The 18,170-nt window shown below is 38.1% G+C and overlaps 1 protein-coding gene across 1 annotated transcript; it reads left to right on the plus strand.

The window, feature by feature from the left end:
• The first annotated feature begins 93 nt into the window (after positions 1–93).
• Positions 94–16,094, plus strand: Chmp5 (charged multivesicular body protein 5). The gene is made up of 8 exons (XM_027931041.3): positions 94–260; positions 1,099–1,203; positions 2,923–2,969; positions 5,378–5,471; positions 5,608–5,679; positions 10,301–10,409; positions 12,205–12,317; positions 14,949–16,094. Exons 1-8 carry the CDS (start codon positions 192–194, stop codon positions 14,997–14,999), a joined length of 660 nt encoding a protein of 219 aa, XP_027786842.1. The 5' UTR covers positions 94–191; the 3' UTR covers positions 15,000–16,094.
• Positions 16,095–18,170: the final 2,076 nt, after the last annotated feature.

Genomic DNA, 18,170 nt, shown 5'->3' on the forward strand with positions numbered 1-18,170 from the left:
CTCCTCCTGCAGTTTCCTCCCCACCCCTTCCAAAGCTCTGAATTCCTCTCGGGGAAGGCGGAGCTGAAAACTCGGAAAAAGGGTCAGGAACACTGCGCTTGCGCATGGAAGAACCGGAAGTCGAAGCGGCGCTGACTTCGCTTCCGTTTTTGATTTTCTTCTAGTGTTTGGGTTCTTCGCGGCCGCCCAAGATGAACCGATTCTTCGGGAAAGCGAAACCCAAGGCTCCGCCGCCCAGCCTGACCGACTGCATTGGCACGGTGGGCATCTGATCATGTATAAGTAGTCTTAGGACCTTTGACATTCCCTACCCCTCCCATCCCTGCTCCTGGCTCCTACTCCACCCCATTACCGAAGCCGGGCCCATTACACCTCGGCCCTCTCCATACCTACTTCGTCCTTTCATCCTTTTTTCCCAAGTCTTTCCTCTCACTCCACAAACCAGGAACTCTGTAATCCCATCACTGTCTCGCTCTTCCTGCTCTCAACCCATCCTGATGCCATTGCCCGGTCCACTTGCTCTCCCCTTGGTTCCTTCACCCCAACCTGCCTTAGGCCCATACACCCTTTTCACCTCGTCCAGACCGATATTTTACCCCTTTTCCATCCCTTCTCATGACAGGGGTCTTTTCTCTGTTGATAAATTAACATAGCTGGACCTCAGTAATACAAAAATTCAGAACCCTGACTCCTCAGATTAGGCCATCATTTCTGACCTAGTGGGTGGCGTTAGTTTAGTCTTAGCTGGTGTTTAATGGGCATTGGCTTATTTCATGCACCTCCTTGTTGAACCCCCAGCCTGACTAGTCTATGATTCCAGGGAAATTTCAGTTCAGCCCAGTGATTCTCAAATTGTTTTTCTACCCCAATACACTTCAGGGGGGGACCTGGTATATCAGAATAGAGGGGATTGGAGTATCTTATAAAAGCGCCCCGCAGGGTTTCCAACTGGGAATCATACCCTGCCCAGTGAACTACTGTTTTCCACCCCTCACCATATGCTTCCCTTTGTTTTTCTTTCTCCACTTTCCTCCTCCTGCCCCTTCCTGTGTAAGTATACTGCAGTAACTACCACTTCATTTTATATATTCCTCCAAGGTGGACAGCAGAGCAGAATCCATTGACAAGAAGATTTCCCGATTGGATGCTGAGCTAGTGAAGTATAAGGATCAAATAAAAAAGATGAGAGAGGGTCCTGCAAAGGTAAGGTAGTTGGCAACTGCCACATAAGATACTGTGACAGCCTAATTTGAGCACCTGTAGAAATAGCATCTGGTTGTAGGGGCTGTTGAAGGATACAAAGAGATGCTTAGAGTCTGGTAAATAGAAAACACATGTGAAAGTATGTTCTTCAGGGAGATTTTGTGGATAGATATGAGAGGGAGGCTAGCATTTGATCTAGAGGAGAGTTGTTGATTATATGTCCAGAAGCATGTAAGTAGGAATTCACATATTCCACTGATCTATGCTGAGAAACAGTGAGTTGCTAGGTTGGTCAGGGTAAGTAGGAATAATATTCTGGTTAAGGAGTGGCATGCTGGGAAAAAGAGGACAGAACTTGGCATGTGGGACCAATGTTCTAATACTATCACTATTACTACCTGCTGTGACCTTGATAAAGTCACTTGTTTTCTTGTGTTAGTAGGAACATAGAATATTGTGTTTAAAAGAATACACTATGGATATAGAACTATCTGGGTTTTCTAGTTCTATAACTTATTAATTAGGTAAACCAGGGCATCACTGAACCTCAGTTTTGCTATTGTAAATGGGGATAATGATACTTTATTGTATGAGAATTAAATGAGATGATTCATAAGACCTGTACAGTACTATATCTAGAACTTAGTAGCACTTAATACATGTTAGTTATTATCTTCCATGAGGTAATATTTGTTTTTCCTTCCTCATTGGAGGAGACAAATAAATTGATAACATGGAACAGTATAGAAAGGGAAGGCTTTTCCCAGTCACCTTAGATAATGGTGTAGACTGAAAAATAGAAGTAGGAAAGCTCGTCTACACTTCAGGAGGTGAAAGCCCAAACCAGGTAGGTAGTCATGAGAATAATGTAAAATGAGTCAGTTTGAGAGTGAGTCTGAAAATCAGTAACACTGATGACTCTCTGAGGAGACAACAGAGAGAGGAAAGATAAGGTTGATTAAAGTTTCTCAATCTCGAGAAGAGAGAGGTTGGTGGCTCTCTTTCTTTCTTTCTTTTTTTGGTACTGGAGACTGAACCCAGGAGCTTTACCTCTGAGCTACGTCCCTAACCCTTTTTATTTTTTATTTTGAGATAGGCTCTGGTAGAGTTGCTTATGGCCTTGCTAAATTGCTGAGGTTGGCCTCAAACTTGCCATTCTCCTGCCTTAGCCTCCCAAGTTTCTGGGATCACAGGCATTTACCACTGTGCCTAGGATCACAGGCATGTACTACTGTTAGTTATTTCCAACATAAGATTGAAGAGTTTGGGCATGTTCCATTTAATTTGATAGCAGGATATTCAAGTGGGGAATCTTCCTAAGGCAACTGGATATACAGAATGGGGCTGGTAATGTAGCTCAGTGGTAGAGCTTTTGCCTAGCATGCACCAGGCCCTGGGTTCAATCCCTAGTACTGCCCCCCCCCCCCCCAATAAAAAAGGATGCTGTTCAAATTGGAGGTTGAGTTAATATATATTAGGGAAAGAGAAAGTAGTTCAGGATATAGAGATGTGGAATGCAAAGACTTGGAGAGTGAACAATATTAGTGCTTGGGAGAAGTACAAAATTTAGGAGCCGGTATGTTTTGGTGCTAGAGATCAACCCAGGGCCTCAAGCAAGCTAGGCAAGCAGTCCATCACTGAGATACAATTCTTGGAGATTTTTTTTTGCCATGTGTATGTTTTCCACTTTGTTTTTATTAAATCTGTTTTTCTCCTTAGAATATGGTCAAGCAGAAAGCCTTGCGGGTTTTAAAGCAAAAGCGGATGTAAGTTATGTACATAATCTCCTACTCTTTAGCAGGTTTAATCAAAATGGTTTTCTATTCCTTCAGGTTTCATACCATTTTTCAAGGCATTCTTTATTTAATTACAAGCTTTATTGACATATAATTAAATATGGTTAGCTTGGGTTTCCCCTTTACTTATTCAGCAACATCTGTTGTAAAGTGGTCTAAATAAAACTTTTTGTTATGATAGAGAAGTTCCATATCTGTGTGTCCAGTTCAGTAATTATTAGTCTCGTGTGGCTGTGGGCACTTGAAATATGACTAGGCTAGTATGACTCAGGAACTGAAGTTTTAATTTTATTTAATTTTAATACTTTAAGTAGCTGTATGTGGCTAATGACTATTAATTTGGACTGACCAGACCTGTAGTTTTAAGTTCTACCATTATTTAGTTAGGATGCCTTTTTTTGGTTTTGTTTGTTTATAAAGATAGGAATGCTGACTATTTGTTTCCTCTCACCAAAATAGTTTGAAAAGTCTTTATTTTTTTGTTTTAAGTGACTGTGTCACAGAATTTGAGCAGAAGCCAAGTAGTATCTTTGGTTTTTTACTATGGACTGTTCAGCTGATGAAATTGTTTGCAGAGTTGTAGATATCAGACATAATCAGCTAACAGGGAACCAGAAAATTTTTTTGATATCTTTTATTCCAATTTTTGTTTGTTTGGTACTGGGACTTGAACTCAGGGGCATTTTAAGACAGGGTCTAACTAAATTGCTAAGGTTGGCCTCCAACTTGGGATCCTCTCGCTTCAGCCTCCGAAATCACTGGGATTCCAGGCATGAGCCACCATGCCTGCAATTTTAAAGTGACATATCACACATTAGATGCCATCTTCTTCCTTTTAGATTACATTTGAAAGGAAAACTATAATGCAAGTTTTGTTTTTTGTTATAAAAGGAATGTGTTCATTTAGAAACTTGGAAAATACATAACACGAGCAGAAGAAAGAATATTTACTTAGATTTCTATTAATGAAAATAATAGAATGCTAATAATGTCTTCTAGTCTCTCTTTTGTATATGTAGCATGTGTGCATATAATTTTTTAGAGGAAAACTGAAACTATGTGGGATTATATAAGTCATCCATTTCTACTTAATGTTATATTTCAGGCATTTCCCTGTCCTTTTAAACTTTATATACGCGCGCGTGCGCGTGTGTGTGTCTATGTATTTTTTTTTTTTCCCCATCCTGGAAATTGAATTCAGGGGCATTTTGACCATTTCTTCCCTTGTCCTTTTTTTAAATTTTGAGACAGGGTCTTACTAAGTTGCTGAGGCTGGCCTCAAACTTAATCCTCCTGCCTTAGCTCCTCAGTTGCTTGAATTATGGGTGTGCACCACCATGCTCAGGGGATGAAACTTAATAATAGAGTCATACTCTTCTTCCTTTTGCCTGTCCCATGAATTAACAAATTTCCTTCTGATTGGATAGTTACAAATACTGTATAAAGACCATAGTGACATAAGTCTTTGAGGTGGTATCAGTTTGATATAAAACTTTATTTTAATGAAATATCTTAAACATCAGATATTAAGTTAGTTGGACAACCTAATTATGGGTACAAGATTAATAAAATATCCTCAAGGAATTTAGTCTATTGGAAAAACATTTAGCTACATGTATGAAGAACCTCAAAAATAGGCTTGCCCTTTGCTCTAAGAGATCTACTTCTGAGAATTTATCATAGGAAAATTTTTTTTGGTGCCAGGGGTTGAATCCAGGGGTGCTAGACCACTGAGTCACATCCCCAATCCTTTTATTGTTTTATTTTAAGACAAGGTCTTGTTCAGTTGCCTAGAACCTCACTAAGTTGCTGAAGCTGGCTTTGAACTTGCAATTTTCCTGCCTCACCCTTCCCAAGTCATTGGAATGATCACACCCAACTCATAGGAAATAATATGAACACACATTTTAAGATATATAGTAACACTGGATAAAGCAAATGCTATCATGTTAAATAGAAAACAGTGTTCTAACTAAAATGCATGCAAAAAGAAATTACTGGAGGGATCCGTTTTTTTAATAGTCCTATTTTTTTCAATATGTATTATAAATTAGGTAAAAACATTACCAGCACATCAAACCACTAATTTACAATAATAATATAAATTCTCTCTCTTAAAATGTTAAGGACATATCTCTGGCATACACAAAATATCTATTACATAGAAAATTAAATAAACATGTACACACACATCAAACAGCTTAGAAATAGGGCATTATGAATAACTATTTGTGCCCCTGTATATCTTAGAGATCAATTTTTAAGCATTTTGATCCCACCAAATCTTTTCTTTTAAGATCATAGTGTTAGGAATACTTTCTTCCTGAGAATTTCTATCTGACTCATTTTTTACGTTTCTCAATTGACTCTAAAAAAAGGTATGAGCAACAGCGGGACAACCTCGCCCAACAGTCCTTTAACATGGAACAAGCCAATTACACCATCCAGTCACTGAAGGATACCAAAACTACGGTAATCCCAAGTCACCTTTTTTTGTGTGATTTTATTGTTTTACTCTTAAGCTCTTTTCCCTGTTTATGTTTTGTTTCTCATAGTTTTTTAAAGATAGTTAAGACACTGGGTTTTCTTCTACTTTTTTTTTTTTTAGGTTGACGCTATGAAACTGGGAGTAAAGGAAATGAAGAAGGCATACAAGGAAGTGAAAATTGACCAGATTGAGGTGAGATATATACTAGTTTCTGAAAGAATGTGTATTAGTTTTTGAAAGGATCCAAATGAAAGCTTATGTGATGGGCATAGGACAGAAAAGGGATTGAAATGGATTGTAATCTTAGGTCTGCCATTTCCTAATAGAATAACTTAAGGAAAAGATACCAAGTTTTTGGTTTCCTTATTATTACAAATATTCTAATACTACATACAGTTACTATGCAGGTGAAATAATTGAGAAAGTATATCTACACACACAATGCCTGGTTCATAATAAGCATCCAGTAGTTACTTACAACTCAAATAGTTTTAGTTTGTTTCTTCAGTTGTGAAGTTGCAACATTACTGCCTATGTCCCAGTATTGTCATAAAGGTTAAATGAATATATGTGTATAAAGTGCTGAATACAATTTCTGGAATAGATTTGTTTTCCTTTGCAGTAAGTCTCTTCACATTTTAATAAGTCATTAGTTCCTTAATGTGAACATTTCTTTTTGGGATTAGGTTTTGTGCCCTCAAGCCTGGCTGCACTCAACTGTCAAGTGAACAGCCCAGATGGCAAGATAGATAGCAGAGGGAGGGAGTGGTGACTTAAGGGAAGAAAGAGGCTTTTTTTCTGCATGTGTAATAGTGTTCTTTACCTTTACCTTTTGACCAGAATGTCTTTTCCCCTTCTGGCAGGGACTTGATTTTGTTCACTATTGTATCTGCAGTGTCTAGAACAATGTTTGGCCATAGTTGGAGCCCAGAAAGTATTTGATGGTAGATGAGTGGATGAATAGGAGTCTGTTAAAGGAGAAGCAGCATTACTGCCCCATTTTAACAGTGTTTGAGTGAGCAGTTACTATGTCCTAGGCATTTTACTGCCTCCACATAGGTATTCTCTGGCAGTTCCAGTCTTTCAGAGTGAAAGCATTCCTCCTCTGTCTTACTTCTTTCCAGTACCCTTTAGACTGCCCTTAACCGTTTCAAACGGTCCACAAGTTTCTACTTACATGAAGTTCAGCTTCATGATATTTTTCTAGAAATTCACTGAGAAAATGTTCTGTAAATGCTTGTCTTATTTGTATAATACCATTTGGTAACAGAATATAAAATGCTATTTTCTACTTTCAGGGCTTCTTGTTTTAATTAGAACTATTTAATATGGCCAGACATGATGGTGCATGGTGGTGCACACCTGTAATTCCAGCAACTTGGGAGGCTAAGGCAGGAGGATTGCAATTCAAGGCCAGCCCCAGTAACTTAGTGAGAGCCTAAGCAACTTAGCAAGACTCTGTCTCAAAATTAAAGAAATAAAAAATAAAAGATGTAACTCAGTGGTAAAGCACCCCTGGGTTAAAATAAATAAATAAATAAATAACTATTTAATAGGAACAAAAGAGAAACTTTGGTCAGTCTGTTTTTTTCTGTGTCTCTCCATCTTTCATCTGTGGTTGTCTATCTGTCTCCCTCACCTAATTATCCTTTTTCTGTCCCCTTATAGATTGCCAGCATGACTAGTAAAGAGCTTAGCTTGGGAGTATATGTATATGTGTCTTTTGACAAGGCTATATATTTTGAATTTCTTTGATTTATTTTTCCAAATATTTTACTTGTAAAACATTTTCATTGTTCAGTTGCTCTCATTTTTTATTTTGCCTTGCAGAGGAAGGAGTTGTTTTTTTTTAATCCCTTTCACATTTTAGTTTCTGTACATCAGTGCATCAAAGTTCTTTATAGTTTAGTGCTATCAATTTTTTTTTTTTTTAAATTTTGTACCAGGGATTGAACCCAGAAGCATTTAACCACTGAGCCACATCTCCACCCCTTTTTAATTTTTTTTAATTTTGCGACAAGTTCTTTTTAAGGTACTGAGGGCCATGCTAAGTTGCTGAGGCTGGCTTTGAACTTCTGTGATCTTCCTGCCTCAGCCTCCCAAGCCACTGGGAGTGCACCACCATACCTGGCTGTGTGATGGGTTTTTCCCCATGTCTATCCTAGAGTCTATTGCTAAAAATCATAAATTATTTGGAGGGACTTGTCTTGACATGTATAATGTTAAAACATGATTTGATTAGCTTATTCTGATAGTATTTTCATTCCTATTTATTTATTTTTTGGTTCTGGGAATTTAACACAGGGGTACTTTGCCATTGAACTACATTCTCAGTCTTTTTTATTTATTTACTTTTTATTTGAGACAGGATTTCACTAAATTGCTGAGATGACAGGCGTGCACTATCACACCTGGCTTTGCTTTCTTTTAATTATTGTTTCAGTCACTGCTTCTCTGTGTAGAAGAATGTTTTACTAAGTATAGCACAGTGTTGTATTTGGAGCTTGGAAATGGAGAAAAGCAAAGCTTTTTCTTTAAAAAATTTTTCCTCTATTTTACTTTCATTTTTATATGGAAAAACAAACCAGAAAGCCAAGAAGAAATTTTCAAGTGTGTTGCATTGCTCTAGAAATTCTGAAGAATAAATGGTGTTGATTTGGACCTTTGGCATTATCAACACTAGTCTGTTCCCCTCTCTGTGGAATGCAGTTTAAGAAGAGCATACTGCAGTGGCATACACCTATAATCCCAGCACCTTGGGAGGCTGAGACAGGAGAATCATGAGTTCAAAGCCAGCCTCAGCAAAAGTGAGGCTCTAAACAACTCAGTGAGACCCTGTCTGTACATAAAATACAAAATAGGGCTGGGGATGTGGTTTGGTGGTTGAGTGCCCCTTGGTTCAACCCCAGGTAAACCCTGCCCTCCACCCGCCCCAAAAAGAAAAGAAGAACATATTGTTGTCCTGCACATCCTGAACATAAAAGAAAAAATATATTAGGTGTTTCCCAAGTATTATTGCAATGAATCCCTACAGTAGCCCTGTGAGATATGACTCTTAATAATCCCATTTTTGGGGCTGGGATTGTGGCACAGCAATAGAGTGCTCACCTAGCACAGGCAGGGCCTGGGTTCGATCCTCAGCACCACATAAAAATAAAGGTATTGTGTTGTGTCCATCTACACCTAAAAAAAATAAATATTTTTTTTAAAAAAAATCCCATTATGAAAGAGGAAATAAAATCTTAGAGACATTGCATTTCATTAAGTAATAATGAATTTGAATTTGGGTATTTCTGACTCTAGGGTCTATGCTTCTAACCATTTTATCTAAACTGACTTTCATATGCCATGCTACTTCTCAGATAGATTTCACACTATTTCTGGCATTATAGTAGTCTCCTAGTTAAGTATTAGTAGATCATTCACAGATGGTTTATGCCCTCAGTCAATTTTTTTCACCAGCCTAATGTCAGATATCAAGCCTATCCTGATTCCACCTCTGTTTTCCTATCCAAGGTGGCCCAGTGCAACTTTTTGCACCATTCATTTTTGTTATTGCCTCCTTTCCCTACCAGTGCAGTCTGGTTTTGGCTGACTCAAAAAAAAGTGTTGATACATTAGTTGTTTCTTGATTTAATGTTTCAAGTAAAACTTTATATAATAGAAAGGAGCTGATGAACATGTTTTCATGTTTTATTTTCTTCTAAGTATTCTCTTTTCTTGCATTTTTCTTTGAATCTTCTAAGTAATTTTTGAAAAGACAATGTACATAAAAATGCCAAGTAACATAAATAGTTCTTAACAATTGTTAGTTCACCTCCTAAACCCGCCCTTGACTAGTAACTGCTTTTTTTGAGCCCCCTGTAAAAGCTAATGCAAGATCACAAATTTTCTATGAGCCCCCTGAAAAAATTAATGCAAGATCACAAATTTGATTCTTTTTTTTAAAATATTTTTTTAGTTATTGATGGGCCTTTATTTTATTTATTTATATTCACTGCTGCAAACCAAACCTAGTCTCCTGCATGCTAAGCAAGTGCTTTACTACTGAGGTACAACTCCAGCCTCCCACAAATTTAATTCTTTATTTCTAAGATCATATTTTACCACCAAAAATAGAAAGAGGATTATAAAGTTAGTGACAGTTGCAGTCATTATTAGGGGAAATCTTTGGGCTTCTGATTTTTTTTGCAAGGGAGGTGGTACCAGGGACTGAACTCAGGAGCACTCAACCACTGAGCCACATCCTGAGCCCTATTTTGTGTTTTATTTAGAGACAGGGTCTCACTGAGTTGTTTAGCACCTCACTGTTGCTGAGGCTGGCTTTGAACTCATGATCCTCCTATCACAGCCTCCCAAGCTGCTGGGATTACAGGCGTGCACCACCACACCTGGCTGGGCTTCTGATTTTTAAATAATTCTCTTTATGCATTCTTTCTCATACTTTTAATTAGAAGGGACATTCAGAGGCCTTGGCTATAGCTCTGTGGGAGAGGGTATGTTTAGTGTGTACTAGGCACTAGGTTCAATACATCAGCACTAAAAAAAAGTAAGAGGAGGCATTCAGAATTTAGTCAAACCTGTCCTTTAGAGTCTCTACTTGGTTATCATCTAAAAAAAGCAGTTACTAGTCAAGGGTGGGTTTAGGGAGGTGAACTAACAATTGTTAAGAACTATTTGTTACTTGGCATTTTTATGTACATTGTCTTTTCAAAAATTACTTAGAAGATTCAAAGAAAAATGCAAGAAAAGAGAATACTTAGAGGAACATAATGAAAAGTAAATAAAAACCCCATCATATATATATCTGTAGGATTTACAAGACCAGCTAGAGGATATGATGGAAGATGCAAATGAAATTCAAGAAGCACTAAGTCGTAGCTACGGCACCCCAGAATTAGATGAAGATGACCTGGAAGCAGGTAAGTTATAAGACAAGCAATGTATATATAGCTTTAGAGTCTGAAAGGAACAACTTCCTGGAATCTCTCTCCAAATACTAGTAAAAATTTCTATCTGGATTCTCTAAGAGTTAGTCTCTGGGCAAAGAACTTATGAGGCACCTGCATCAGACTTGCATACTCCACCAGCAACACTGGTGAGACTGAAGAAAAGTTCAGCAAAAGCCGACATGGTACAACTATCAGTGTCCTCAGCTTAACCTTTCCTTGCTATTTTCATTTTAATTTTTGTTCTCCCTATTTTCCTACTTGGAATCGACTCCCTTGGAATAGCAAAGTAAATTAAGAACTAATAGTTGGCAAATACTTAGTGAGCATCTACCATGTGTCAGGCACTGGGCTAGGTGCTAGGGATTCAGTATTGAAGAAAACAAATATGATCTCTCCATTCATGAAGCTTCTCCACTAACACTGGGAGAAATATAAACTGCCTGCTTCAAGTAATCAATTAGTTATAAGGGCACACACTATTAGGAAGAAGGAGATACTGTGGGAGCATGTAGCATGCTTACTAGTTAGGGATAGACATGGGACTTAAAAAATGAGAAGAGGTTTTAGCACAAAAAAGTGGGAAGGATTATTGAGTGCCTTTAGGGGGAAAAGTCTAGAAGCTATCATAATTGTGTGAAAGATGAAACTAGGTAGATTAAAGAACCACTATATACTAGATTTTCTATGGCATGATTTCCCTGTCATGTTACTGTTTTTTTTTTTTTTTTCTCTCTCTCTCCATGTTCTATTTTTGCCTAGATCCTTTTTCTTTCTTGAATTCATCCCTGCCCCCCGCCCCCCCCCCTTGATTTTCCGCTGATGAGTACCTACTATTGTCATTCTTTCTGGCTAGCCAGGCATAGAGGCGCATACCTGTAATCCCTGCAACTCATGAGGATCTCAAGTTTAAAGCCATTCTAAGCAGCTTAGTGAGGCAATAAAGCAATTAGTGAGACCCTGTCTCAAATTTTAAAAAATATAAAGGTCTGGGGATGGGCTCAGTGGTTAAGCACCCCCAGGTTCAGTCCCTAGTTTCCAAAAAAAAATCTCCTATTTCCAATTCTTTCACCATAGACAGTTCTAGACCTTGATTTCGTATAATGGTCACACAATATACAACAATCTTATGCCTCCTTTCACTACTTTCTTTTCAAGTCCAACAATTAATGAGAGAGAAATTTTTAAAAAGTAAATAAAAGGGCTGGGGGCCAGGCACAGTGGTGCACACCTGTAATCCCAGTGGCTTGGGAGGATGAAGCAAGAGGATCACAAGTTCAAAGTCAGTTTCAGCAAAAGTGAGGCACTGAACAACTCGGTGAGACCCTGTCTCTAAATAAAATACAATATAGGGCTGGGGATCTGGCTCAGTAGTTGAATGCCCCTGAGTTCAATCCCTGGTACACCCGCAAAAAGCGGGGTGAGGTGGGTACTGGGTATGTAGCACAATGGTAAAGTGCGTCTGGGTTCAATCTCCAGTACCCCCCCTCCCCTAAAAAAGGGAAACCCTACAAGTTTGTGGAGAAATGGTTGTTTTATTTTTTCCTTTTTGCTTTTCATAGATTTTACCATATTAGTTTCCCTGAAAGTTTCTTGTAATCTTCATCTTTTATTTTGTATTCTTGAATTTTAGGATTTGCGGGGTCGAGGAGTAATCCTTTTCCCTTTGTATTTAAATTTTCATGTTATTGCAAATCATTTCACTAAATTTTAAGCAGCTGTCAATTTTCTTACTTTTTTTTTGAAATGTTGACTATTTTAATTTCAGAGTTGGATGCACTGGGTGATGAGCTTCTGGCTGATGAAGATAGTTCTTACTTGGATGAAGCAGCATCTGCACCTGCAATTCCAGAGGGTGTTCCCACTGACACAAAAAACAAGGTGAAATCCTTTTCTGCTTATATTTCTATACAACATAGAAAAGGTTTTATGCCCACCAGTCTGGGAATACGAAAGGTAGTCTTAAGTTAGAACAAGAAAAGAAAGTCCTGGTCATTATTTTGGGAACCCTTGAAAGCTCAGTTTTCCTACTTAAGACAACATACAGGCTGCAAAATAGTGCCAGTGAGACCAGAAGTGTCTCTATACAGAGACAATTTCTTTTTTTTTTAATATTTATTTTTTAATTGTAGATGTTTTTTATGTGGTGCTGAGGATCGAACCCAGTGCCTCACATGTGCTAGGCGAGCACGCTACCACTGAACCACAACCCCAGCCCCAGAGACAATTTCTATAATGCACATAATCACTCTTGTTGTGAGCTAGCACTGGGTACCATTTATAGATTCTAGACTTTTTTGTTTGTGTGTGGTGCTGGGGACTGAACCCAGAGCCTTGCCCATGCTAGGTAAATGTTCTCTCTACTACTGAGTTACATGCCCAACTCAGTTTGTTTTTTAGTTTTGTGGTTCTGGAGATCAAACCCAGGGCCTTGTTGATGCTAAGCAAGTGCCCTGTCACTGAGCTACACTCACATCTCCAACCCAGATTCTAAACTTTTCCTGATAACTTAGCAGCAGCACTTGCATGAGCCTTGCTAGGCAGCAGTGTAAAAGAAAGTCCCTCTCTCCAGAAACACTAGTTAGTTATTGAGTGGAATTTTTAAACAAGAGGTTAATAATTTTAAGTATAAAACTTAGTGTAAGCTGAATGTGGCAGTGCATACCTATAACCCAGCTAACTACTCAGGAAGCTGAGGCAGGATTGTGAGTTCAAGGGCCAGCCTGAGCAGCATAGCAGGAATAATTCAAAAGAATAATGCTGAAAGATTCTAATTCAACAAGGTGGAAAAAATCAGGCTATCTGGGAGAATGAAAGATCTTTTAGCTGTCTTGAGCTTATCTGTTTCTTGCATGTGTAAGATGAAGATAATTGCAAACACTTCACAAAATTATTGTGCAGAAAAATTTAAATATTGTATATAAAGGATTTTGCAAACTTAAAGCCCTGTCTAAATCTACATGGTTGGCATTATTATAAGCATATTATTTTACTGCTTATGAAATCTTATATACTCCATCTTAGTTTCTAACGTTATGTGTTATAATTTTTGTTGCCACTGGACATTTATAGCTCTCGTATTTGATCCCCCAATACACACATTGAATACACAAGCAATTGATAAAATATTTGAATAGGAGCCAGTCCTAGGTCTGCCTTTATTCACTGTGCGATTTTAAGCAAATTAGAAATTCATGTCTTCTCTAGGAACCTCATCATGTTTTCCACTTGTAATAGTGGGGAGCAAAGGGTGGGGAGCAGGTAATTTCCTATGTCCCTTATAGCTGGTTTCTGTGACTCTCCATCTTTCCCAGTTGTACTCCTCCTTTCTCCCTGAGAGAGTCTTACCTATCTCTACTGCCCACCCCATTCAACCCTAACCCACACCCACCTCTTTGGCCACTCTAAGGTTCCAGGTGCATAGGTTTCTTTTTTTCAGCATTCCTAAAATAGTTTGTTGTTGTTGTTTGTAGTATAGGCATCAAACCCAGGACCTCACAGGTGCTAGGCAGGCACTCCTACCACTGAGCTGTACCCCTGCCTGAAATAATCTTTGTGAATGCTACCTTAGCCCACCTTTTTAATTCAGTACTTACAAGTCATCTATCTTATTTCCACTTTTAGAAGGTCAGATTCCGAAGTTAAATGTGCTGTGGGGTAGGGTTTCTTACATGATAAGGTATCTCTGCCTGTGATTTTGTAGTAAAGTATGGTATGGAAGTGACTGCTTGTCTGTGTAAGGGCATTGCCCATTCAAGAATATGGGAGGCCAAAAGTATTGATTCACTTTAGAGATCAGAGTGAAAATTCAAATCTAGAGACAAGGACTGACTCCTCAGCCTTTCCTCCTGACATTTCCAACCCCCCTTTCTCCTGTTTTGATATTTTTTGTTTTGTTTTGTTTTTTGAGATGGGGTCTTGCTTTGTTGCCCAAGCTAGTCTAGAACTTGTGGGCTCAAGTTGTCTTGCCTAAGCCTTTGGAGTAGCTGCAACTACAAGTGCACACCACTGGACCTAGCCCCTTTTTCTATTTTTAGATTTATTCTTATATTTACCTTTCTTCCTCTTACATGATTCCTATACCCTATAAAGGATTATCCCTTTAGATCCTTTCTAATTCTTTTCCTGGAGCCCATCACAGTGGCACACGCCTGCAATCTCAGCAGCTTAGGAGGCTGAGGCAGGAGGATTGTGAGTCCAAAACTAGCCTCAGCAACTCAGTGAGACCCTGTCTCTAAATAAAAATATTAAAAAGGGCTGGGATGTGGCTCAATGGTTAAGTGTCCCTGGGTTCAATCCCCAGAAAAACAAAAACAAAAAAACTTTACCTAGTTTATCATGCCCTCCCAATCCCTGCCTTAAAACCTCATAAAAAATTTCATTATTGGCTTGTAAGTGGGATTTTGGTTTTGATTGATTAAATGCTTAGAAATGAGTTTTGGCTACTTAGTGTTTATAATCATTTTTATCAAGTGAAAAATAGTGGCACTAAACCTTGATTCTTTTTCACAGGATGGAGTCCTGGTGGATGAATTTGGATTGCCACAGATACCTGCTTCATAGACTTTCATCATTCAAGTACACATGTAAAATAAACACATATTGTGGGACTAGGAAATATATCCAGATTTTCCATAACAGATTTAAGTTCCTTTCCCTTCTTTGAAGGAAAGGTTAATTACACTGCTCTTTTATTTTTTTTCCGTTAAGAAATTCATTGTTTGGGGAAGCTTTCTTATACTAAAATTTGATTCTTTTTCTCTTATGAAAGATTAACTTAAAAGTATCTTTGGCTTTTGTATGAGTCATTTTCACTCATTAATAACAATTTGAAATAAAACCAAGGATATAAAATCTTAAATTTTGTGACAGTATAACTCGACAGTCTCAATATGACCTGATAAATTGATGAAGTGAAGATGAGATTATTGAGACTGTTCATATTATGATTCAAAACCATTTTCTATTGTGGCATATAGGTGGCTCAAAGTAATGGCTCTTTTGATAGGTTTTGTTGTGTCTTGTGAGCAAATCATGTGTCTAGTGTTGGAATGGAATTGTTGCTACAGTATCACAAGTGGATATTTTGACTTTGTCGTTCCCTCAGTATTACAGCCTGACTTGTAATCAATAATGAATATTTCTTGATATTTAATGTATAGGACATTTATTTATACTCAATAAATATTTTTCAAAAGGATATAATTTCAATATCACTTCAGCCTAAGGGCTCCACTACAGAAACCAAATTTAATCAATAGCATTGTGGTACAGAGATAAGAGCAATGGCCGTGGGTATACTATCTGCTACCTACTAAGTCTACTTGACTTCTGTAAATTTCTATTTCCTTATTAGTAAAATTGTGCTTAATTGAGATAATGGTCATAACTACTCTGTTAACTGCAGTGTGCTATATTCTCATATGAGGGATTATTAATAATTAAAAAAAAAGTGGGGGCTTCATTCTTTTCTTACAGGGTGCCTGGAGTGCTATGGCAAGTCCAAATCCTGCCTGATTTTAGAGTCTTTAACAATCCTTCCTCACTCAACCTCTCACCAACAGCATTTCCCCTCTAGTATGACTGGGTACACAGTGCCATGTGTACCAATCTTTTACATGTCTGTAGATCAAACTAATAAACATTTATTGAACACTAGTTCTATAGAAATCTCTATGCCAGCACAAGTAATACTAAAACCAGTCAGTACCTCTCTTCAAAAGTTCACTGTTAGTTATAGGTAGGGACAAAACATTTATGTAACTCTCCTACTCCCACTGATCTCACACTCTTAAGAAGTCTCCACTGGGAGCAAACATTACAATATTCATTATTACTTTCTTGAGATCTTTCTTGGCTTCTCTGAGTTCTCCTCTGGACACTTATTCTCTTCAATGGACTTCTCTTTCTCAGCCCCTTAAATATTTCTTCCATTATAATTCCAATCTATACTTGTTAAGAATGTCAGGATGCCAAAGAAATCAGACATGTACCCAAAAATTAGTTAGCAAGGTAAATTTTACTTCTGCAGAAGGTGTGCTACCAAAATTTCTGACAAACAAGCACACGAGGCAAGAAGTCTGCCTAGGTTATTATCCCTAATGCAGCACTGCCTCTTGATCTGATAGGAGGTTGGAGTTATAATCTACATGATTGACTAATTTTTAATTGGGGAGGGGAAGGGGAAAGGCTATAGTTATGATTGGATCACCTACTATACTAGAGGCATTGTAATCTGAAGACAAAGGACAAAGGGAAATTTGATGGCAGGGCTCAAAATGGCTACATTTCAATCACATTTTAGATTACTGCCAACACATTTTTGTTACATATTAGGAAACTCAGACTTTAGGTTTAACTTTGACAGAAAAGAATATCAATCGTAAATACTCTTTGAGAATTTTCACCTAGATTTCAACTATAACTGTCACTAACCTTGATTTCTTATTTTCGATTCTGGGCTTGTTCATTTAAATCCTCCACACAACAACCAAATTAAGCTCATTGTCTTAGGGTTCACTCTTAGAAAACATTCCTCCTTTATTCCTTGTCATGCTTATGTTAGCCAAATCCCATTGTCTTAATCTGTTTTCTGCTATAACAAGATACCACAGACTGGATAAAATTATAAACAATAGAAGTTTGTTTTGACTCACAGTTCCAGAGGCTAGGAATTCCAAGATCCAGGGAGTGGATCTGGTGAGGGCCTTCTTGCTGCATCATAACATGGAGGAAAGCATTACATGGCAAGAGCATGAGAGAGAGAGAGTAAACAGAAGGGCAAACTACCAAACCACTCCCATCATAACAGACTTAATTCATTCATGAAGGCAAAGCTCTGGTGGCTTAATAAACCTTTAAAGGTCCCACGCTTAGTACTGTTAAAATGACAAACTAGATTTCTACCTGAATTTCAAGGGAAGACATTCAAATCATAGTACCCATATATTGGTTGATATTTGATTCTCCAGCTATACTACATTAGCAATCATTCTACCTAAAAATTTTCATTTTATTGGCTTTTGGTACCTGCCACCCTTTGGTACTAGGGATTGAACCCAGAGGGTCTCTGAGCCCCACTCCCAGCCCTTTTTTAAAAAATTTTATTTTAAGAGCAGGTCTTGCTAAGCTGCTGAGGCTATCCTCCTTGCAATCCTCCTGCTTCAGCCTCCTCAGATGCTGGAATTGCAAGTAGGCACCACTGCACCTGGCTGTTACCTGTTAATCATTAGAAAGCAGAATTGAATGCAGATAGTCTTTTAATTTGTCAGCCCTGAGTTTAGTAGAAGTGGGGCAGTAAACTGGAATGATATGTGAAAGTGTGGCACTTCTACTTCTATCACCCATATTTTTTAGTTTTCCTCTCCAGTCCTCATTAGTTTTTTTGTTCAAGACAGGGTTTCATTGAGTTGCCTAGGTTGGCCTCTACCTTGCTCCTGCCTCAGCCTTCTGTGTTGGGATTATAGGCATATACTACTATGCCTGCTGATTTAGTAAATCCAGATATAGTATGGATACTTGGATTTTTAAAAGCTCCTCAGGTAGGTAGGCCTTAAAGTAGCCAAAGTTGAGGGGGGGGAAAAAAAGTTAAAGTAGCACCCAATGCCCTAGGGTGCCTGACCAGTCTGAATCTATTTTTCATGGACAGTCTGAACTGTTAACATCCATTTCTGCAGCTTAGAGATAGGCAATGATTGCCCTAAGGCAGAGGTGTTTCATCTGTGGAATTAGTTG

Source organism: Marmota flaviventris, chromosome 13 (genome assembly GCF_047511675.1).
Source record: "Marmota flaviventris isolate mMarFla1 chromosome 13, mMarFla1.hap1, whole genome shotgun sequence".
NCBI classification, from domain to species: domain Eukaryota; kingdom Metazoa; phylum Chordata; class Mammalia; order Rodentia; family Sciuridae; genus Marmota; species Marmota flaviventris.

Bases quoted from the DNA above. Each gene is read 5' to 3' on its own strand.
- Chmp5 (XM_027931041.3), top strand. From the start codon at position 192: ATGAACCGATTCTTCGGGAAAGCGAAACCCAAGGCTCCGCCGCCCAGC. The intron at 5,472-5,607 runs GTAATCCCAAGT...TTTTTTTTTTAG, and splicing joins TGAAGGATACCAAAACTACG to GTTGACGCTATGAAACTGGG. The intron at 12,318-14,948 runs GTGAAATCCTTT...TCTTTTTCACAG, and splicing joins CCACTGACACAAAAAACAAG to GATGGAGTCCTGGTGGATGA.